General features: G+C 39.8%; 1 protein-coding gene across 1 annotated transcript; it reads left to right on the top strand.

Moving 5' to 3' along the window:
- Positions 1 to 207: 207 nt before the first annotated feature.
- On the top strand, positions 208 to 13,328 carry samhd1 (SAM domain and HD domain 1). The gene is made up of 16 exons (XM_034207541.1): positions 208 to 535; positions 1,414 to 1,480; positions 1,635 to 1,707; positions 2,208 to 2,368; positions 3,242 to 3,357; positions 3,542 to 3,612; positions 4,576 to 4,734; positions 6,603 to 6,703; positions 6,827 to 6,935; positions 7,021 to 7,112; positions 7,711 to 7,826; positions 8,433 to 8,572; positions 9,192 to 9,287; positions 9,421 to 9,525; positions 9,650 to 9,787; positions 11,743 to 13,328. Exons 1-16 carry the CDS (start codon positions 355 to 357, stop codon positions 11,896 to 11,898), a joined length of 1,881 nt encoding a protein of 626 aa, XP_034063432.1. The 5' UTR covers positions 208 to 354; the 3' UTR covers positions 11,899 to 13,328.
- The last annotated feature ends 11,497 nt before the right edge of the window (positions 13,329 to 24,825 follow it).

A 24,825-nucleotide genomic window follows, 5' to 3' on the forward strand; every position in this document is an offset into this window, starting at 1 on the left:
AAGTAGTCAGAGTTGCAGCGGACCTGCAGGTACTTAGTTAATTTTGAATGTGTAACGTCTTTCTCCTCACTTTATCTGCACTTTTTGCTGTTGTAATAATGTATATTCCGGGACAAATAAAGGAATTCTGATTCTGATTTAATCACGGTTCCAAAGGCTTTTATTTTGGAATTATCAAGCGGAAACAGTTTCTGTGTTTCAGTTTTTGTTGACGAAACAAAAACAAAACCCGGGTATTTTTCACCGCCAGACTGTGCAGATCTTCTCGATCAGCTGGTGGAGTCGACAAGGGAAACATTACCGGCTGTAATCTTTCAGGGTTTTACTCTTCTGCCGCGAGTCTATCGGACCAATATGGAGAACAGAAAACGGCAGTTGGAGGCAGTTGTGACCGACAACCACTGCTTCAAAACGCCGGAGAAAAGGGTGTCATTGGTCCGGCTGCTGGACTCCGACTACATGCGATGGGGAGTGAAAGAAACATGTCAGTACCTGCGAAGAGAAGATCTCGTAGAGTGGGAAGATATATTTAAAGGTTAGTTTCTGGGTTATTTAATAAACTGTTGTTCACCTTGTTGTTGATATGAATTCAGTAGATCAGTTGATAGCTGCTTCTAAATGATGCTAACTTGCTGTCCTCAGTCAGTGGTGTAAAGTAACTAAGAATATGTACTGAACTCGAGTTCAATGTTGAGGAGATTGACCACCACTAAACTTCATTTAATACCTGTTAGTTACTTGGCAGATTTGGATTAATAATTTGAAATATAATCAACACATAAATAAGACTAGTAACATCTAGCTACCCTGCAGTATACACAGTCATTAAAACTAGCTGCACCTTTACCAGCTTTGATAAACACATTAATGCATCAATAATTATAATCAAAACATATCATATATATTATTCTAAAATGGACCAATCTGCATAAGGAGTACATTTAACTTGTGTTACTTTAAGTATATTTTGATGCAAATACTTTTTTTAATTTTACTTGAGTAACATTTTGAATACAGGCCTTTTGTAACGGAGTATTCCTACACTCTGGTAGTTCTACTTTTACTTAAGTCCAAGATCTGAATACTTCTCCCACCACTGTTAAAGCTTTATTTGTATAGCATTTTTCATACACCAGGTGCAGCTCTAAGTGCGTTTACAACATGGTGGCCCACATCATAAATTAAAACAAAAAAAACAAATTATCTTCCGGTCAAAACGTTGAAACCCTTTTGCACACACGCAGCATAACACGATAATACAACAGTTCAAAGGACACAAGGAGGTGAAAGGTGTGATAATACAATACAATAAATGATCCCTCTCCGTAAAATAAAGGAAGACATTAGACAAAATGAATAAATACAATAAAATATTAAAACCAACATTAATTGTGTTTCCCCTGTGTTTTCTAGCACAAAAGATCACAGGTGTTGGGCTGCGGTATCTCAGTGACGCTGATCTGGAGAAGATTGGTATAAAGTAAGTATGTGTTTGTGAGATTTGTGAAAATGGTCATGGGCATAGTGAGAAATGGGACCAAAAGGCCACTATCACTTTTGTCAAAGTAAACATAAATTACTTCTCTAATAACGATGCTGTTTCTTTCTATTATTGTTGATCCGGTGTTGCCCAGGTGCCTTGGTGACCGTCTGAAGATCCTTCATAGCTTCAGGAAGCTGTGGCAGACAGGAGCAGAGCCAAATAAGGTAACACCAGCTGAATTGTGATGAATTTGCTACATTTCAAGGCTAAAGGGATAAAGAAGACATGATAAGAAAAAAGAGAAGCACTTGTAGGATAAACAGAAAGGAAGTGTGAAAAGACACAAGGGGTTAGTGCACAAAATACTTCCTCCTAGCCCATATTTGTTCTCAACCCATACCTCAAAAACAGAATGTGAAAATAACACAAGCTGCAAATAAGCTTAAGGGGAACATTGTGAAATGAAAACCGACCGGTTTCTCCCTTTTTTTGGAAATGTCAGAGACACCTTACTTCCTGCTATTTAAACCATTGTTTAACCTTGTCAATAGATTTTTACATTGTAAAGACTTCTTTTAACTTTAGTTTGTGAAATCTATTTATATCATTTTCTGTCCATGTGTTTTGTTGAAAAATGGCTTCAAACCATCGTACCACCCTAAGATAAACACACAGACTGGCTATATATTTTGATTAGGAATGGTCTCGTTCGGTCTTCTTTCAGGTGTTTAATGATCCTATTCACGGGCATGTGGAGTTGCACCCTCTTCTCGTCAAAATCATCGACACGCCTCAGTTCCAGAGACTACGAAATCTCAAGCAGCTTGGAGGGACCTATTATGTTTTCCCCGGAGCATCCCACAACCGGTTTGAACACAGCATTGGGTATGTGTTTGGTGGGTTTATTTAATAGGGTTTTATAATGAGGCATCAATAAAACTCGTATCATAGAATCATAGGCTCATATAAAACCACATTAACTGGCAAAGCATTGAGTCACCAAAGTGTCAAATAGAGGTATAATAAAAGGAAACTGACGAATATAAAACATAATATTTCTCTCAGTAATCTTTTAATCTGGATTTATATTAGGGACATTGCCCTCATCGGATATTATATTGCACTGGCCAAGAGTGCATGTCATGGGGAAAATACCCGCCCTCTGTCCCTTCCCCTCTTATTGGGAATAGGCTTTCTATACACTTGTATTGTGAAAAAGATACCTGCCAATATGTTGACAAGAGATGTTGTCTATGTTAGAAAGGATAGGCTGACATTAGAATCAGTTTTTGGTTATTAGTCCCACAGCAGGGAAATCACAGTGTTACAACCAAACATGGCATGGCAGGCAAAAAGGCAAGCAATAATAAACAGAGAAGCAAAGCACACATTAATAATAACATTTAAATAAAGGCAAGTTAGTACACAGCCAGGGCTAAAAAGGGACTAGCAGCAATTTAAAAAAAATTACTATAACATACTGTATTCAAGTATTGAGACTTTCTAAAAAGGAAATGTTGGTACTTTAATAAAAACGTGTGATGAATGATATGAATATATTTCAACATACAATCGTTAAAAAATCGTTATTGTTTAATTTGTAGTTTTTTTTAAAGGGGCCACATGCATGAAAATTGTGTAACCAAATGTTACATAAAGTTTCACTAACATGTCTTTATCTTTATATAGTTAATTTTTAGTTATGGTTTGTTGAACTCTTACTGTAAATCTACATTGTTTTATTGTGTGCTGCCACAGAGTGGGACACTTGGCTGGGCGGCTCGTAGAAGCTCTGAACGAGAGGCAGCCAGAGCTCCTCATCTCTCGCAGAGACATCCTTTGTGTGCAGATCGCTGGGCTCTGCCATGACCTGGGTGAGTGATGTTCAGGTGCTCACAAGTTTAAGTTTAAGTTGGGCATGAGGGAGAATGCAAGTGAAATTCTTCCCTTTTCCTGTCTATTCCCCTCGGAATAACACACAAGCAGCTTAGTGCAAAGTTCACACATGTCACAGTCAATAGCTTTTTGATGTAACCCCCCATTCCAACCCCTATCCAGGTCATGGGCCATTCTCCCATATGTTCGACAGCAAGTTCATCCCCACAGCACGTCCAGGAATTTCCTGGAAGGTAATAAACAATCAGATTTATTTTTCTCTTTTCTTTTGCCGTATGCATTGAGGGTAAATAAAACTGAGGCAAAATAAGAACACTTCTCTGAATTAGTTTTATACAAGCCTTCATATTTTTATTTCCAGTTATTACTGACAAAGGCAGATTGTCTAAATCCACTTTTTCGCAGTTTAAGAAAATGCAGACAGTCTGGGGAAGTCACTTCTAGACATCTTAATAACTAAGATCTGAATTTCTGAGGTTTAAAACCTGTGCTGTGATTCATCAGAAAATGATTTGGCACTCAAGTATAAAATAAAAACCCTTTAAATCAAAGTTTCAACTTACAAGTCCAGCTGCGCTTATCAACTGAACTGAGCTACCACAAAGAATCGTAAAAAAACGCTTGTTTGGTCACATCTCGAAACGGAACATTCCTTGCTTTTAAAATAGGTTGGTAACTGCTTTGCCAATATATTTTCAAAAGGACAAACCGAGAGTTTTTTGGGGAAGAAAATAGGAAGAAATGGAAAAGTCAGACTGCAGATAATAACTACCTTCTGTGAAAGGGCTATTTGGATGGCTATTTTTGAAAAGTAAATGGAAAAGGCCTTTATCTGTCTTTAAGTCATTCCCTATGGAGATTGTTAAAGCTTGAGTTCTTCTATCTATCTATATATATATATATATATATATGCCATTACAATGTACTTTGTCTTCAGTAGGCCATTTGAGGGCTTAGATATCGATAGCACTTCTCAGATTGATAAGTCTTATCACTGATAAGAACTAGAAGGCACACTGTCATTATGTAAGTTATGACCATACACCTGGCATCCAGCAACCGTGAGATTAGATAAGTGTCCTGTCATGTTTTAGTTGCGATAAGCTCTTTCTATCTGAGTAATGAGTCATGTACTTTCACTTTCAAAGTGAGACCATGCACATTTCCATATTAACAACAGCCTGTTTGTGTTACAGCATGAGAAAGCCTCTCTGAGCATGTTCGACTATCTGGTGAAGGATAATGGCCTGAAGCCGGTGATGGAGCAGCACGGCCTGGTGCTGCCCGAGGACCTGGACTTCATTAAGGAACAGATTGCTGGACCACCGAACTCTGTTTCAGTTCAAGATAAGAAGGTAGTTCCACTTCTGCCCGTGTGAAATAGGCCAATGAAACAGCCACTGTGTATAAAGCAGGGGTGTCCAAACTACGGCCCGTGGACCATTTTCAATCGGCCCTCAGCAAATTCAAAAAGCATAATAGAATATGGACCACAAATGAAACTCATGCTTGTCTTATATTGTGCTTCTTAAATGTAAAAATATATTATACAGTAGTATTCAAGTGTTAATAAGAACACTTTTCAAATAAATTCAGTCAATTCAAGTTGGAAACATTTTCTAACATATCTTAGTTGATAAGAAAAAAGCCCAATGACTTATTTACATATCAAGCTTGAAATACACCCTTCATATTTCTCCTTATTATAATCAATCTGAGGCTTCTGTTTTAAGGGATGAGCTGCCAACACTCACAAGCATAATTGACCTACATTTGATTGATTTTGCTAACTTATAACTGAACTTATGAGGCAATGCTTCTCAAAGTGTGGTACATTTAAGTTTTCCGCACTCTCGCGGGAATATCTCCGCAATAGAACGAGCTTAAAGGTGGGGTAGGTAAGTTTGAGAAACCGGCTCGAGATACACTTTTTGTTATATTCCATGGAATGCTCTTAACATCCCGATAGCAATGAATATCTTAAGTGCTTTGACAAAAAATCCATAATAAAATGTCATCTGTGGAAGCCGTAATACTGTAAAAAGTACAACCAATCTGGATTGGATTGCCGCCTTGTCTGTCAGCCTTCCATCTCGTGCACGCACAAATGTATCTCGTGCCGTCATTGGGCGTGCATTGCAGCAGTACTTCAATGACTCGCCAGCAACAGGTGGCCACTTTCACCAGTCTGCTGACGTCATGTGCGCGTTCATGTGTGTTGGAGGAGGTGCTCTGTAAGGAAGTCTGAAGGAAGGGGCGGATTCTTTTCGGCTGTGTACTTTCAAATTTTAGTGCACTGGAGCCGGTTTCTGAAACTGACCTACCCCACCTTTAAGTTTCAATTGCATGATATAGCCCAGCGCAACACCTTCATCACACATGTTGCCACTTGTTTGTACCATTTTCAGGTGATTAGTAATCTGTTCTAGAAAGTGTGTGTGTGTGTGTGTGTGTGTGTGTGTGTGTGTGTGTGTGTGTGTGTGTGTGTGTGTGTGTGTGTGTGTGTGTTGTGTGTGTGTGTGTGTGTGTGTGTGTGTGTGTGTGTGTGTGTGTGTGTGGGTGTGTGTGTGTGTGTGTGTGTGTGTGTGTGTGTGTGTGTGTGTGTGTGTGTGGTGTGTGTGTGTGTTGTGTGTGTGGGTGTGTGTGTGTGTGTGTGTGTGTGTGTGTGTGTGTGTGTGTGTGTGTGTGTGTGTGGTGTGTGTGTGTGTGTGTGTGTGTGTGTGTGTGTGTGTGTGTGTGTGTGTGTGTGTGTGTGTGTGTGTGTGTGTGTGTGTGTGTGTGTGTGTGTGTGTGTGTGTGTGTGTGTGTGTGTGTGTGTGGTCATGCACGGTTACAGAAAACATTGTTGCCCTGTTCCATCTTCAGGGCTTGGCAAAACACACACATTCCGTAGTGTCTAGTCTCTTTAATTTTCTAATGGTGTGTGTGTCTGTTTGCATCACTCCGCTTAATATTTTTTAAGCTCCGTGTTTACACATTTATGACTCAAAGATGTTATAAAAAGCATTTTGATTGAATGTTTGAATTAATCGACTGCATACTGCTCATTCATCTTAACCTCATAGTAGGAGCTACGTGATACATTTGTTTATCTTCTTTTTTTCTTAGCGCTGTGTACAAACAATGAAAGCCAGTGGGAACCAGAGTTAAATATGTGTATGGTTAAACATACTTGGGAAAATAAAGCTGGTTCCGATGTCACTTTTATCTGATCTCTCCACAGTGGCCATATAAAGGCCGTCCAGAAGACAAGTCCTTCCTTTATGAAATCGTGGCCAACAAAAGGAACGGCATTGATGTGGACAAATGGGATTACTTTGCCAGGTGGGGCTTGGTGAGCTGTTAGTTCCTTTAATAATAATGTTCCAAGTGATACATCAATATTCTTTTTTTTGTAGTTTAACTAATCACCTTTTTTGTACACATTCCTGACCTCTGTTTCCTTAGGGACTGCTACCACCTGGGCATCAAGAACAACTTTGACCATGGCCGCTTCATAAAGTTTGCCAGGGTGTGTGAGGTGGACGGGCAGAAGCACATCTGCACTAGAGACAAGGTGCTGACTTTGTAACATCTGCTTTTTGATCAACTGCAATCCATTTAGACGATTAGTTGTAACGTGCAGGTCATTCTTTTAACAGGAGGTGGGCAATCTGTATGACATGTTCCACACGAGGAACTGTCTCCACAGAAGAGCCTACCAGCACAAAGTGGGCAACATCATAGAGACTATGTGAGTAGCTAATCGCTCTGATGTAGATTGCTGTCTTTGCTTGACAATTTAGTTCTTTTTACGGATAATTGTGGTGGAAATTTGAATCGATCTCAAATGCAGGAACAGAGCAACTTCATCCTCAGAGGATGAAGAGATTCTGCACCACGAACACAGCTAACAGTCCCACCATAAAGAAGAAAGGAAGCAGCCAACTAAACCTTACCATAAATTCCCTTGACATTATCTAAACATTCCCTCCATTAAACCATAAAACCCTCCAGTCCTTAACCATTTGCAAATCCACCTTTCACCCACCTCTAACCCTTCTGGCATTTCCATTCTAAACAAATGCCTATGTTCCACACATATAGGACATACATTCAATTTAACAGAGTAAAAGGTAATCAGAGTGTAAGACATAATATATATACTTACTCACTTGTCCACATCAATGCCTTTCCTTTTGTTGGCCACAATTTCATAAAGGAAGGATTTATCTGGACCGCCTTTTTATATGGCCACTGTGGAGAGATCAGATACCAGCTTTATATTATGTCTTATAAATGATTACATGATAATTTGACTCAACAATAATATGTTGGGTATGGTTATCCAGGATCACAGAGGCCTTTTTAAAGGCAGACAAGCACATCCAGATTGAAGGCTCAGAAGGGAGGAAGTTCACCCTCTCCACAGCCATAGATGACATGGAGGCCTACACCAAGCTGACAGGTCAGCAGAAACCACTGTGTGCACATTTAAAATATAGCTGCAGACAGTATACTAAGAGCTGCAGGATCAAATCCTAAAGCCCTGCTCCCCTGTCTCAAAGTCAGTGGGCTTTCGGAGGCCTGGAATACAATCTGTTGTTAAGTGTACAAGAGTTTTACGTTTTGTTCTAGTCATGCAACCGTGGGGTTTTTCAATTACAATGTTCATTTCTGACAAATATCTTGCTGATCAAAACTTGTAAATATAGTTATTTTGTATCCGTTTTTCATCGCTTATTTTCTGCAATAATCCAAAATCCCATTGGCTTTTTTTGAGGCCATTCGGTGTTGCCGGTTTACTGGTTGGCCTTCAGAAATATTTTCTCTATGAAGCACTTTATTATGTTATTGCATTATGTTGCATGGTGTTCTTCAATTAACTATCTACCCATTAACTTACTTACTTAATGACTTTCTTAGTGTTTATGTTGCACTATATTTGAATACACACTCTACACTCCCTGTTTTGTGACAGCCACATTCATAACGTATAAAAAAAAGAACTAGTGACTTTTGTGTCTTAGTTTTGCTTTATGTTACCTGTCATATTCTTCTGTTTGGCCTGTAGATCATGTGTTTGAAAGAATTCTCCACTCCTCCTCTCCGGAGCTGGCTGAGTCGAGGCAGATTCTACGCAACATCGTCTGTCGACGCCTCTATAAATGTCTGGGCCAAACTCAGGCCGAACAACCCTTGAGTGTCACCCCGGTGTGTGTATATAGCATTTAGGAGCTAGTTGTTTTGTGAGTAATGTGTTCTGAGAAATGTGTTCTGAGATGTTTTTCAGTTGCCATGTAGGGCTGCAGCTAGAAATATTTCCATTATCGATTCATCCATCATATGTATGTTTGAGGTATGATCTTTTTAATTCGTTCATTATAGATTCTAAAACAATGTCAGAATATGTGGAAAAATGCACTTTCGCAGAGGTCTTCAAAATTCAAGCTTCATTTGTCCAACAAAACTCAATTAAATGCGTTGATTAAAAAAAAAAGAGAGCAGCATTTTATCCTTGCTTTTGACACATTTCAACAATAAACTGTTGACAATTAATGATCTCTTGAATGGTTAAATAACTAATCATTTCAGATGATCTTCTGTAAAAGTACTACAAAAGTACTAGATCTTGTTGATGGATATTGCAAAATGGATTACAAAGATTAGATTCGAGCTCAGAAGTTGTGCATATAATGGTTGAATTTATATAATTTGAAATAGCCTTCATTGATATGATACCGTTATTATATATGTCCACGGGTGATGTTATGTCCCTGCCAATATAAAATATGTATTATTCTTCACTTATCTACTTTTTTCTCCCCTTCAGGAGACAATTCGCAAATGGGAAGAAGATCTGGCTGAATCCCTCCGTCAGAGCGGCTCTAACGATGGCAGTCTGCAGCCGGAGGACTTTGTAGTTAGTGTATGTTTTTGATCTAATTTCTAACATTCTTTATTTATATACTATTGTTATGAATTGTAGCTACTTTGTACTATAATATCTTAAAATGTGAGTCTTTCTACATGTTAAGATATAACCCTCCTTTTCCCTTTAGGTCATCTATATGGACTATGGCATGAAGGATAAGAACCCCATCAACAATGTGCGTTTTTATTGCAAGGATGACTTGTCCAAAGCCATCCAGATCCGCAAGAACCAGGTCAGAACTGTAGAATTCTGTACCTCAGAATTCAAATCTTGAACCGTCTTTGCCTGTGTTTTGTTTTTTTGTCATAGGTGTTTGTCATTGCTTATGTCTCGAAGTAAACTGTCATTCTTGCCAGGTGTCTAAACTTCTCCCAGAGCAGTTTGCTGAGCAGCTCATCAGGGTTTACTGCAAGAAGACCGACGACAGGAGTCTGGAGGCTGCCAAGAAACACTTTGTCCAGTGGTGCATCAACATGAACCTCTCAAAGCCTCAGGTACTATTTAATCGGATGTGATAATAATTTGTATGTTGGTTGTTGAACATAAGTTAGGTAGTTTGCCTCTACCCTAAACTGAAAGGACAAACAATTATAATAAGATAAGATATACCCAGTGACGTGCGGTGAGGTTCATGGCTGGTGAGGCACTGACTCTTTCAGTCAGATTTACAAATATTATATTCTGACCTTAATCGAAATATTCTGTTATTTTCAAAAGCTTTTTTGGTCTGATGTTTCGATTCATTTTAATCGGACCGTTCAACAAAAGGATAGGCTAACCACAATCTAAATATTGGATTGTTCTTTCTTAGTAAGATCCCATTTTCATTACAATTGGGGTCTTATCTTGACTTGAAGATGAAGTCCATGCTCTCCTTCTGGACAACAATCTCTATTACTTTTTTGTAAAAGTCCTCCTTATCTTCCTGTAGTTTCAAAAGTCTAGTTTGTTGTTTGCGTCTACCTTCTCTGCGTAGAATAACAGTAGCAACAAGGACCTGTGGGCTCACTTGCGCCCCCTTCAGTGCGGCAGAGGTTATGGCTGCCTCCCCTGGTGCTTTTTTCATTGCCGTTGTACGGCGAGCCTAAATATCATATATACGTGAAATAAGTTATTTAGAGACTATGGATGGCGAGGATAAATGTAATAAAGGGATCTACAAACATTACATTGGTGACATACAGTGAGATGGTGCAGGCATGCGCTTAGGGCCCGCTTTCCAGCCAGTTTCTGTGGGGTGACGCATTCTGAGGTGAGGCAGAGCTCATCTGTGCCTCACCTCACCACACAGTAACTGGCTGGAGCGCGCTCACAAAATAAGTGCCCGCGCTAAATTAGTGCCCGCGCTCGAGCAAGTTACTGTGGGCTTACGTGAGACAGAGCTCGTCCCTGCCCATCGCTACCCGTAGTTGTAGCGGAGCTCGGAAAATTAGCTGATTTTGACTATAAAAAGCGATTGGAATCATACATAAATCACATTTACAACACAGATCAGTGGAGACATTTTATTATTATTACTATTTAGTTTTTTTCTTTAGTTGTTTTTCCGTTACATTGTAGTATGACCAGTCTATGAGTATGACAGGTGAGGCTCTGCCTCCCCTGACTGCACGTCGCTGGATATACCTATAAGAGTGTTAGGCACAAGTAGCCCTTAGCCCTGTTAAGCTGGATTGTGAATACATTATGTTAAGCTGCTATGACACTGCAGACTGAAGAGGGAGCAACAACAGTTGGTGGTCATGTGCTGATTTAAGAGATGGTTTTCAAAGCACTGGGAAATGTTTTATGTGGTAGGAAATACATCTAGCATGTTGTATGAGGCCTTAAATGTATGTTATGTAAAGAACTGCACAGGTTAACTATTCATGTAGAAGTAGTGTTTGTTTCAATTTCATTTTGTAATTCTTTGCATGGACTTTTTTCATGATTTGTAGGCCGGGACTTCTCTGCAGCACTCAAATGACTTATTTAAGAACAATATTTGAAGGTATTATTTGCCTTAAACAAATATTGTACCTCCTGCAATTTGGATATTGCACTACTTTTTACCAATTCCAATCAAATGATCAGAATCAGAATTCCTTTATTCGTCCCGCAAAGGGGAAATTTACATTGTTACTGCAAAGTATAGATACAGATATAGAACACTATTATATAACAAGGCATGCACATCATATTTAAAGAAAATGATGACACAGTAGAGTGCTGGTGTCTGACATTTGTACAATTATTATTGCACATAGTTACGTAAAGATTCCTGTTACAGTAATGGGTGGACTAACTAGGAGTTCTAGCATTATGATTCATTGTTAAGCATTGTGTTTTCTTGTAAGGCCAAATTGGATGGAAGGAGGCGGCAGGCTTGGAAGGAAATGCTTCAAATTTTCATTTCCTTTTGAGAATGCAGTATTTGGTATCCAATATTTTTCTCTCTTCTCCTTCACAGGATGGAGACATAATAGCACCTGAGCTGACGCCTCAGAAACCCAGCTGGTCGAACAACAATGAGGGTGAGGGCAGTGAGAGTGGCGGCTCCACGGAGGTAAACTGTGCTACTGTGAATGGACAGAAGAAAGCCAAAGTTCAGCTGTTTAAAAATTAAAACAGTTTCTACGACCAAATAAATAGTTTTCAACTATAAAGATAGTTGTTACATACTAAGGGCCTTTACTCAGGGTTTTTACACAGATCACTCAATATCATACACATCTTTTGTTTTAGTTTTCATTTTTAATCAGGTTTTTATTTTGGACTCTTAACATTTGAAACTTGGGGTCAAGTTTTAAATTGGTTTATTGTTTTCTACTATCATGCCTGTGTGTTATGATCAATAAATCATGGTCAATTTGAATGTTTTACTCTGAACATGTGCACAGTATATTTCAGGGCAGCATTTGATTACAGCATCCAACAACATTGTGTTTTCTTTTCACAAAACTGCCAGGGTTGAGTACGTTATAGCTGCTGTCAGAGGTTTCTGTGAGCACACAGATTCTGACATCTAAAGTGAGCATTTGTTTTAACCTCACTTTGGTTTGACCTTTCTTTGAAATATATGTATTTAAGTTCTGGTTGAATGTGTTATGCGTTGCTTTATTTATTGTTCCTAAGTAGCTAAAGTTGTTCATTAGGGTTTTTTTCAAGTTATTGATCTGTGTAATGTTTTTTAATGGGATTTTTGATACCATCTAAACATGTTTCCCCCTTCAAAATGTGATGTGATCTTTCCTCATAGCTGGTTGTTTTATTTTGCTGATTGTGTAAAAAAAAAACAGTGCTAGTGGAAAATTTACCAAGGGAAAAAAAAACATTTATTTGTATTCCTATTGAAAGGAGTTGAAAAGTGTTTGAAAATAAAACTCTTTCTCTCAGATGTTGTCATGTAAGTACATTTTTTGAACACCAGAGGGCATCATGTTCCAGTATTTAGTAAGCATTGAGATTTATAAAAGTCATCAGTGTTTCCGTAAAGTTGAGAATACAGGTGCACTCTCATTTTAGGGGTGCGTAAATTTGCCCTGCAGCTTGGCAATGCATGGAAGATATTCATAACCTTAAATGAAATAAACAGATTTTTTGATTTAAAAAATGTGTTTATATTCAAAATCTTACTAGTAATGGTACAGCACTAGGAGTATGCATTGTAAAGAAAACTGTCCACATAAGTGTTATATAAGTGTACATTCTATTATCATTCCTCACTGTTTAATTTGACTGTTGTTCTATAGTTTTTGGTTGAGTTTTTGGCGGAGGTGGTAAACTAAATATTACCTTGAGTACTGTACTGAGGTAACTTTTGTGAGTATTTCCATGTAATGCTACTTTATACTAGTTTTTCATGTAAAGTCTTAAACTAAAATGTTCCACTTAAGCTTCAAATCAAAGAGTGTGTGTGTGTATACACATTGATATTTTCTTATATGCGCATATGATTTTTGTGTTAAGTATACTTAAAACAAAAAGTAAGGCAATTTGTGTTTGGTAGATGATTTCTATGTTGTAACAATGCTTTTTGGCAATAAATCTTATACCGTCGGAAAGACTGTTTTCTTACCCTTCCTATGGTTCTTCCACACGCTACTGAGGCTGCTTATTAAATGAATCAATTGTTAATAAATCAATTGTTGCCAATATGTCTTTATTTATCAGACTTCAATCCTCCAATCCACCAAACAACACCCAACTAGAGTCAGCAGCAAAAAAAGCTGTTTGGCATTGGCAGAGGAGATCTGTCAGATGTGTCATGGGCACACCCCACTTACTCGGCTCTGCTGCTCATCCCACAAATGCTTGTTCCTCACAAATGTGGTACCATTGGAAAGGTAAGAAAACAGGCTTTCCAACGGTATAAGATGTATTGCGAAAAAGCATTGTTACAACACAACACAAAATTATATATATATAAATATTTCCTTTTTTAAATGTTGTGTACCGAAAATTGGAAGGAATGTTTAAAGGGTTTGTTAAGAGTAAATGTTGCAATGCTGCAAAAAACTAATTTAACGATTTTCAATAATATAAATCCAATGAGAAGCTTGTTCTTGTTCAGTTAGGACAGGGGTGTCCAAGCTATGGCCCGGGGGCCAAATGCGTCCCGCAGGCCATTTTGAATCGGCTCTCAGCTAATTAAAAAAGTATAATGAAATATGCCCCACAAATGAAACTTGTGCTTGTTTTATATTGTACTTCCTACATGTATATGTACAAATATATTACACAGTATTCATGTCATCCCACTTTCCAAACAAATTCAGACAATTCAAGTTGAAAACAAATCTAAGTTTGCCCAATAACTTATTTACATAACAAGCTTGAAATAAACCTTTCATATTTCCTCTTATAAGCAATCTGAGGCTTCTGTTTTAAGGAATAACTGCAAACAAGATGAATAAAACCCGATGGTGGGCTGTTTTTTTCTTAAAGCATATTCAAGTAGTGTATCAATCACAATTTTCCAAAATGTGATTGATTGTGCTAACTTGTAACTTAACTGATAAGGCAATATACCTCACCTCTAGTGAGTGGCCCAGCCCTTCGTATATTTTTCTGGATGTGGCCCTCAGTGAAAAGAGTTTGGACACCCCTGAGTTAGAGAATGAGACTGATTCTCGGATAGTAATCCTGTAATAACACTTCTTCCACACCAGAGAGCGTCATACACTCGTGTTGTCCACTACTTTAGAGATGGACCAGGGACTGAGACACAGCTCGAATCTGGTGAAAGATGATAACTTAATGATACAATTAAAATGCCACCTGTAAAAACTGCAGGTTTGTTGCTTCAATTTTGGAAAAAAATACAATGTTTATCTGTCAAAACTTTATATTATTATATTGTAAATACATTTAGTGGTTTGTGGGAGAACAGGAACTTGTGTTACTGGGATTTTCTTCATTTGTTTCATTATTTTGATAATTGTACCTTTTTTAAATTATTTATATGTGATCCGTCAGCTATATATTACACTCTAAAATATACATTGATATTTTCTTATATGCGCATATGATTGATAAAAACACATGGGATGAGTCCATGTTACTCAACCAGAAAAGTTCTGACAGGATGTATGCAGAAGCTCACCACATCAATGCAATGTGGGCACATACACACACACACTCAGTCATTCACATCCTGTGGCACAGTGGCAGGCATGGATTTCCAGCACACACACTCACACTGTGCGCCGGCAGGACCAAGGCCAACTGCCTGCTAGTATTTTTATAATCTTCATCCTCCCTGACCTCTTGCTCCCCTCCTGGCGCCAGTGGTCTGCGATGCCTCAACCTTACAGACACACACACACACACACACACTTGCAAACACACATGCTCCTGTACACTCAGCAGCCCCTCCACGGATAATTGAGACCAGCTGTTGCAAGGTGCCTCTTCCCTCGACCCTGCCCCCCCCCCCCCCCCCCTCACCCTGCCGCTGCTGCACTTGCCTTTCTGGCAGAAAGCTATCCCAAAGCCCCCCCTTTTCATTCCTGACTCACACCCTCTCCCTCCATGCCTCTCAATGTATGTGCCTCTTGCCATCAGTTGTGTTGATTGACAGAAAGGTGTGTTTTTGTTTTTTCTCTCTTTATCTGTCGCTAGTCAATGATACCTCACGAACGCTAAATCTATCTAATTGTCTCTTTATCTCAGCTCCAAAACACAAGAGAAGACAAATTACTGGATTATTTTCCAGCTGTAAAAAATCAAACATTTGTATTAATTGTGACACTTCATAGTGGTCTGAGCATAAGCCGCCAGGGAAAAGAATCCCCTTCAAACGTGATCTTGACAATTGATCGTCAACACCAAATTGAGTTCAATATTTGTCATTAAATTAGAAACGGTCAGAAAATGTGTCAGCAACCATTTTGAATGAATTATGGTTTGTTTAACACAAATGTCAAGCTTAAGTACTGAACATTTGTTTTTTAACTTGTAAGGATTTGCAGCCTTTCTTTTGAATGTAGAATGCTGATTATTGTTTTTAAGAAACAAGCAATGTAAAGACATAACCTAGGCTTAACATTTTATAGGCCAAAAATCTAATCAGGAAAATGGGAAGATATTTGGCTGATACATTTATAATGATGATAAGCATTATTTACTTTCTCTCCTTCTGGGTTCCCTGTCTAGATGTAGGTGTATTTGTTGCGACATGAGCCGGCCAGTGGTGACTACAAGCTGGAATTTGTGGAGTTAGGGAGAGGACTGGATGAGGGGAGTGGGAGGGGGGGAGAGGAGGGTTAGGACAGGCATGTCAGACTCTCTTTTCCAGCTGGTCCTGAGGGGTCAAACTGTGTGTAGATGTGTGCATGTCATGGCCTCTCATTAGGGGGTGAGACGCTGCGGCTCCAGACCCCCATGGTAGGATTGCCGGGCCAGTCGGCAGTGATCCTGCCACTTTGATGCCCTCTGACCCCCCCCCCAACCCCCTCTCCCCCCTGCTAGGAGGTTAATGAGCCACAGTGAGCTCTGTAGGCATGCTGTGTATGGTGGGGGCTTCAAGACGTGGTGCAAGGAACCTCTGGACCCCTGATATGGTCCCTTGCAGATCGGGTGATTTGTTGTGCATGTTTGGGTGTGGAGAACAATGTAAAGTAATGCTGAAATAAAGCAGATTATGTTCTATTGCACATCCCTGCACTTTAACAAAAAACAAAACGAAAAAAAGCGTTAACTTTAATGTTAATGTAATGTTACATTTTCAGAGAGTAAATCAGCGTTGAAGACAATATGGGACTGGTGCATTATATTGGGTTTGTGCCATTCAGCTAATTCTCCCTTTATACTGTCTGTCTGGTCCCGCTGTGGAGATTTAGCAAGTTCTGTAAACCATTATTATATCTGGTGAATACTGTTTTAATTTGTATTAAAAACATACACATTTGAGCTTGGACCAGGAGTGTCTGACCACTTAAGGTGACACAAAATCTCTCGCATTTCAATTCGATTTACTACCTGCTATCAGTCATTATTGACCATATAATCACTGGTCTTCTTTGATTTGTTCCTCCCTCATTCCTGTTTACCTCTAACCTCTGAAAATTGACCCAGTTGTACTTCACATAGCTGAACAGGCAGTCCGACTGTAATGTGTTGTTTTGGACAAGCCTTGGCCTGCAATAAGGGAGGCATGGAAGTCCAAAACAGGTGCTCAGACTCTCTTTCTTTTTGTGTTTCATCATTCACTCCCTTTCCCTCTTACTTCTCCCCACACCTGTTGAAGTGTGAGGACTCATGCTGGTTCAGCCAAGCAGCTTAGCCCAACCTGAGCTAAGGTGGGGGAGAATTGAGTTGTGGGTAATTACTCAACTAGTATATACTTTATCTCCTTTGCCTCCCCCTTCTGCCGACCCCCAGCCAGCTTTCCCTTGATGTAAAGGTGTTACTTTGAGCTTGATTGGTTGTGTGTGTTTTAGCACTGCAGCTAGTCCAAAAGGGACAGAGAGTGTGACATGGCATGTTTATAGAGCAAATGGGGAATCCCGTAATTAAACTTTTCTCTAGAATAAAAATATGACTTAAGGGTCAAATCTAAATGAGACAGAGACACAACCTGTTGTATTGTGGCAACAGACCTCCAGTGATAGGTTTCTGGTCTGACTGTGGCTCCGGGGGTGACGGGTGGTCTTTGCCCCCTGGTGGAGCACCTTACTGAGCCCACACTAAGCCCTCGCCCCCTGTCTGTTGTCACCATGCCGGGAATCAAGATTTATCCAGCTGTTTGGGATCTGTGTGTGTGAGTGTATGAGTTTGTCATTAAAGTTTACTCTGCAAAAAAGCAGCCCTGTCCATTTAAAACCACATCTTTTTTAATTTACTGAAAGACATGGTTCTCGACAGGTCAAGAAAATCTACAGATGTTGTTGTAAATGGTAAATGGACTGTACTTATATGGCGCTTTATCCAGTCTTTAAGACCCCTCAAAGCGCTTTACATACTACATGTCATTCACCCATTCACACCCATTCATACGTGTATGTTACTCTAGGCCCTTTCACACACCGTTGGCCATGCCATCGGGAGCAACTCAAGGTTAAGTATCTTGCCCAAGTGTACATCGACATGTTGACTGCATGGGCTAGGATCGAACCCACAACCTTCTGGTTGAAAGACCACCACATACACTTATTATTGGCATGGGTCAAAAAAACAATTGACAACCTATTTTGAAAAAAGACAAATGAATGAATCAAGTTTGATCTCTCATTGTCTTGAATATATGATTATATTGTATATTCACAATAATAAATGTTATAATTTGAAATATTGCTGTTTTACATTTCGGCGTATTGCACTTTGATTACTCTGCAAATAACAACATTATACTAGTAATAATAACTGCAGCAGTTTTATTTACTTTACAGAAATAAATGTGCACAAATCCAGCTGTGAATAACAGTCGAGTGATATCTTTCCAGTTAAACTGAGTATGATACATCTGCTTTAAGATTCCAGTTACTGTGTGTGTGTGTGTTTTGTGTGGTGTGTTGTGTGTGTGTGTGTGTGTGTGTGTGTGTGTGTGTGTGTGTGTGTGTGTGTGTGTGTGTGTGTGTGTGTGTGTGTGTGTGTGTGTGTGTGGTGTGTGTGTGTGTATGTGTGTGTGTGTGTGTGTGTGTGTGTGTGTGTGTGTGTGGTGCGTGTGTGTGTGTGTGTGTGTGTGTGTGTGTGTGTGTGTGTGTGTGTGTGTGTGTGTGTGTGTGTGTGTGTGTGTGCTATTGGGTGGCTGTCATGTGGGAATCCTCTCAGAATTCTCTGCAGGGTGTTGTTGTCTTTCGGTTTAGAACAAAAACAAGCTTTCAGGTAATGACTTCAGTGTGTTGGTGTGTTTGTATTTCATGTGTGTGTCACCAAGATCCGTGTCAAACTATATAGATTTACCAGGTGGAACTGCTGTCTTCCATGAATGCTAGGTAGCATCCAAAGTGTACTGCAGTGATTTTCAATAGATGTCCCCTGTCTGTAAAGCTGGTGTGTGTTTGTGCTTGTTTGGGCACATGTGCGTGCATGCATGCCACCCGGTACTCCTCTCATCTGGTCGGGCCCTCTAGCTGGTAATCTGAGCATAGAGATTAGAAAGAAAAACAGCAGAGAAGAATGTCTTTGGTTGAGCCAGCGAGGAATTTACAATGGCCTTCAGGCTGCTTTGACCTCACCCTCCCACTCTCTCTCTCTGTCTCTCTCACACACACATAAATGCCCAAAGGAAAATTAATATTTCTATAACTCAGGTCTCGTTTCATAGTTTGGGACATTCTTTTTACCTGTTATGAAATAATCTTAAATAGTTAAGATCTAAAGATGTAGTCTAGAAAAGAAGCCCAAAAACCAGAGCACCATTCTTTCATATGATCTCAAAAGTTATAAACAAACCCTAAAGTTAAAACATAGTATATACTGTATATTTGTTTGATCTTTATCAAAGATGGCAGATCTGCCATGTTGTAATATTTATGTTAGAATTATTTAAAAGCTCATAATGAAATCTGAGGAATGTTTTCAATAGCATTTTTGTGAATTTCAATTGTGTGTAAAGCTTTCTTCTTTCTTTGTTACTCATATATAGTTTACTGTTTCATTTTTATCATTTGTTGCATTAAAAGCAAATGTAATTCTAAAGAAAAAAGTAAAATAAAATTCAGGGCAGGGATTTCAGTGATATTTTACTACAAACACATTTATTTAGTTTTTTGTTTGTATTGTTAAACAGTGTTTTATTTTTCCACTATGTAAATGTCTGTGCTATGTTTGAAATATGTTTTTGTACAAAATATTGAATGACAATACGTCATTGTATCTTGAATAAAGGTAAAGGAGTAACATATCAGAATTATTCTTGCAATAGATACAATAAATACTTCTCAAATATCATGCAATGACAAAGCCTAGATAATAAAATAAGATAGACATGATGTGTTTCAGACACTCTTGGCTTTTTCACTTGTAACTACAGTACTTTAAAATACTTCTGTAAAGAGAAATAAAAAGGCTCAAAATTGGAAGGATATAAAAAAAAAGTGAATTAATTATTTGAACATTTCTCTAGCCATGTGATTTCATTAATAGTTTTCTTGTGTAAGAGTTCAATAATCCTAAAATATGTATATTTATGTACATCTATTATAAAAGTGTCCATCACATGCTACTCAGATACATTTTGTGAATTCTTAACCTTTGTTTTGCTCTTTATTAGAATGCAGTGATTATTACATCCCTGACATCTTGGTGGGATTGGTGAGTGAAATCCTCACGAGAAATATGGAGCCAAAACTTCAGAAAAAAGAATATGTTGTTGTTGGACATGGAGAGAAGAAGTACCTTTGATACTTTCCCATCTGTTGCCACAGGGATGCACTTGTCTGAAGCGGCTGTCCAACAGCTTGCAGCGATGTCACCGTGTGGGCAGAGATGTTGCAAGATAGGAAGTATGGAGCGGACACTTCGATGGAGTTTTAGTTTCAGAGGGACAGCTGTGTGATTATTCAAGACAAACTGGCTGCCAGACCACCTGATCTGATCCCCTCTCGCTCCGTCACAGCCCAGCAACCTGCCTTCCTCCCAGACAAACCTTAGCCAGTGAGAGATACAGGGAGAGGAGGGGTATCCAGGCCTTTGCACAGACGAAGGGGACAGGTGTTAGGGACAGGAGGTGCTGTGTAGCCCGAGGGCGTGGTCAGGTGGTGACACACCTGTCCCTACTTGCACAAGAGGGTCTAGTTTCACACACACACACACACCGACACACACACACAGCATGCACATCAGCTTGACCATGTGTTCTGATATGCAACCAACTAGCCTCTTGTGCAATGTGAATCTGCTCTCCATGACAAATGAAGGCCGATTTTTGTTATGCCAAAAAAAACATTGCAAGCTCAACTCTATAGCAAAGTAATGTGATCATGATGTGAGAGATGAGGGGACAGTCAGCAGTAGACATGCAACACAAGGCTCAACGTGGCAATTGGAATACCGTGAAATATTTTGTGTGACAAAGAGAAAGTGGCAGCGAGTCTGTGGATTTGATTATTTATTGTTCTCAATGCACGTGGCCTAAGTGTCTTCATGCATTCTGTGGATCGTTGTGATTTCCAATGGAAAAAATATGAAAATAGTTCCACAGCAAATCAACAGTTTGCTCTCTTTGCAGACTCCTCTAGAACGTGTTTGGATGGAAGAGACCACAAATGAAACAGCTGCTTCTGTGTTGTTTATTCCAGCAGAACATTAAGTATACTCAATCGATGAAGCAATCCTTTAACACTGTGTCACAATGGCAAATATAGAGGTCAAAATCAATGCAGAAAACGCCAGAGATATTCTAGTTTTTTTATTCCATTATACTTCTTCTCGTCACACAACCCCAGATTTGAGTAGTTCTTCACCAGACTTTCATGTATATCTGCTCAATATCTGCATTAATCCAATCTCAGTTTTATATTCATTTTCTAAGAGTCCAATACAATTTAAGGTCCATTTAGAAGAGTGTAAGTGGACACCAGTGTGGCACATGCAGTGTTTCTGTAAAACCTTTGAGATGGGGGAGATAGGCGTCTGGCCCTGGGGGGTGTGGATTTCAGGCAGGTGCATTCGCCTGCCCTGCAGCTCCTCAAGGGACAGGACGGGACAAGACGGGTGGAGGAGGAGGAGAGGGGAGGCAATCTGTGCTCTCTGCAGTCACCTTCGCACAAACTCTAGATCCCCAGCTCAAAGACTGATCCCCACCCGTCTTGGCCCCCTTTACCCGACGCCTCCTCCCTCACTCCCTACAATATCCTTCATTGACTGGAATGCGTCGGGACAATAGAACTGTCCCGGCCCTTTGGCTGGCGCCCCCCTGGGCCCACACAGGCCCTGACAGGATGACAAAAGTGCACCTTGCACCTCTCCGCACCACCAGCAGCACCCTGGGGGCGAATACCTGAATACCTGTGGTAAATAAGAGGGAGAGAAAGAATGACACAACATGAGGCAAGAGAGAGAAATATGAGGGATAACTGAAAGAGTGCAACACGGACTCATTTAGAGGTCCAAGCTAAACAGCAGCACTCTCCTCTCATATTATTGCAGTTCACAGTGTCACTCTTTTTTGTCTTTTTTGACAACTGCTTTATTAGCAACATCTCCCCCTAGTATGTACTCTTCACATTTGGCTCTGTCAGTATACTCATGTCATGACTTGCTGGCCACTGCCTATCTCCCTCTGTGTGTGGTGTGTGCACATTCGGCCCTGACACTCCCTTTACTGCACTGTATTTAGCCCTAGTTGGCTTAGAGTAGATGCCAATGACATTTCTTAGTTTGCAGGATATCACTGACTGATTTCACTGAATTTGTATTAACCAACAGCTCTCTGTAAATCAAAGCCATGGGAGTTTGCTTCCAAGCAATCCGTATATTTCACAGACTCACCCCTCTCTCTTTCTCTCTCATGGGGGAAGGTGTGCTAATCTGTGAAATCAAATGTGGTAAGCGTCACATTACGACTGATGCAACCACAGTTACTTTGCTCTGCGCAACAAATGTGTGCTGTAAGGTCATGATACTGGAACAAAGGCTCTGGAAAGTAGAACAACGTTTAACCCCAAACTGCTGTAACCCCATGGGAAACAAACAGCTAAAGAGTTGATAAAATAGCAACTTCGTGGAAAATGAATGTCCTCCAGTGTACCACAACATAGTAAACCACACAGTCTCACTCTCTGTTGCACTGTATAACATTAATCAGATAAAGCATCCTTTTACAAGATGGCAGGACCCTGCAAGATCAGATTCCGAGATGTGTGATATTCCTATGACATGTAGTACCTCTATTTGTACACGTGTATGATTTTAAGTGTGGATTTCGAAAAAGAAATCAGATAATTTAATTAAGAAAGAAATGTAGAGGCCACAACCATTGCAAATACTCCATTACAAGTCAAAGTCCTGCATTCAAATTTAGATCTCACTTTATTAGGAAATACTGGTTTTAATATGTGAAATTAAAACAATTTCACGTAACTAAATCTGTCAGATAAATGTAGTGGAACTGTAGTATTTTCTTGGAAATGTGGTTAAATAAATGTATAAAGTATTGTTAAATGTTACCACGTGTCTCAAACTCAAGGCCCGGGAGCCAAATCAATTTTGAATTACTTTTAGATCTGGCCCGCCGGTATATTGCACGCACACCCTTCACTCAATCCTGAGGATTTCCTCAGCTCAGAGCCTGGACCCCAAACACTGATGAACTTGCACCCAAGATGGAGATGCCAAGTATCTGGCTTGAACTAGCATCACAGAGCAGCAAACTGAGTTTCAATGGATGTTTCATTCTGCACTTTCTTTCTTGCGACAGCAGGGCATGTTTGGTTTTTCTTTGAGGGAAATGGTTTTTTTGAAGCTGTTGTTGGCCTGTGGAAAAATGTAATCATAAGAAATGACATTTAAGCTTTGTTAGTTCCAGGTTTAATATTTGCAATAAGTTCATTTCAATACATTTTGCAATAAACATTGAACCAGCTCCTCGACTAGTACCGATTTTGTAATGTTGGCCCACTGTGTATTTGAGTTTGACACCCCTGCCTTACACTCAAGTTAAAATGCATACATTAAAGTTGTTAAGTTGTATGCTGACTAATGCTATCTTAACAGTGATGTGATGAAATACAACATCTTTCACCTTTTTATTCACCATTTATATCCAAGCATGAACTGCTTCTCCATTCATGAGAAAATATTTATCATATTTATTAAACAGTCTCCATATCCCTTTTTAAAACAATTTGCAAGGTTCATTATGGGAAAACCGCATAGTTAAACTGTCCCTTAATGCACCGGAAACCTGCATGTACCTAGCATGGAAACCTCTGTTACACACAACACATCTCATCTGTTTACCCTCCTGTCCCTTTATGGCTCATCCTCTACCCTCTGACCCTGTGGGACAGAGAGGGTCTGTGTTTAGGAGGAAACACAGCACCAGCCACATACCACACACAGTAACACACACACACACACACACACACACACACACACACACACCACTTAAAGAGGGACAGCAGGAGTGAGAGGTGGGCAGGAAATGGCGTGTACCCCCTCCTAGAGACCATATCCTGTCCTTGGGTGAAACTAGTTTATTTGTCCAGAGATGTGAGGTCTTTGTGCATCCCTGTTGGTATGCATGTTATAGGACTTTATGAAGCCCTGAAATCAGCCAGAGTTGGGGATAAAGTGCAGTGACCGTATGTCTCAGCCTTCATAGCAAATGCCATTGATCAAGTCTACATTGCAACATGTGGCATTCCTCAGCTAATTCTACTCCCTACTGATTTGATGAATGTCCTGCGAACAGAAACATTCATTTTTCACCAGACACCAGTCTCCCGGATTGCTTCGTCTTCTCCTCCTCCCATTATCATCTTCTTATCCCCAGTTCACCCTTTCCCTCAAACAGCTATGCTATTAGTTTGTGTGGTCATTTCATACACACTGGAGAAATGTTGTCAGCCTTTATCGGTTTCTGTGAGTAAGTCCAGCCCCAGCAGAGGAAGTTTGTGATGAAGCTTTGGGCAGTAACAATGTCTAAGAGGGTTTGAAACTTTAACTGCAGTGACTTCACCTTCTTGGCTCTAATTTGAACCTCAAGTTATTCAGCTCTGCACCTCTGCCAGCTCTGATTTCACCAATGTACTGTACCATCTCTACTCCACAACGTGGAGCACTATGAACCACTCAAGAGACACCCACTAACACACTCATACATCCGTGTACACACAAACAGCTGTAGCCCCAGATGCTTCATATCAGCACTTTTTTGGAAGAGCTGTGTTTATGCAAGACTTCCAGTCAACTTCCTGCATCCCAAACATTACCTCAGATGCATACACTGAGAGCTGAGAAAACTGCAATTTCAGAAAAAAAATAGTTTCATTGTTGACATGCAGCACTGCTTCCTATTGCTTTAAATGAAGAGGACAGTTTATGCTGTCCTGTAATCCGTTCTGTTACACACATGCAAAGCCCCACTTACCACTCTTCACAGGAT

Source organism: Gymnodraco acuticeps, unplaced genomic scaffold (assembly GCF_902827175.1).
Source record: "Gymnodraco acuticeps unplaced genomic scaffold, fGymAcu1.1, whole genome shotgun sequence".
Classification (NCBI taxonomy): domain Eukaryota; kingdom Metazoa; phylum Chordata; class Actinopteri; order Perciformes; family Bathydraconidae; genus Gymnodraco; species Gymnodraco acuticeps.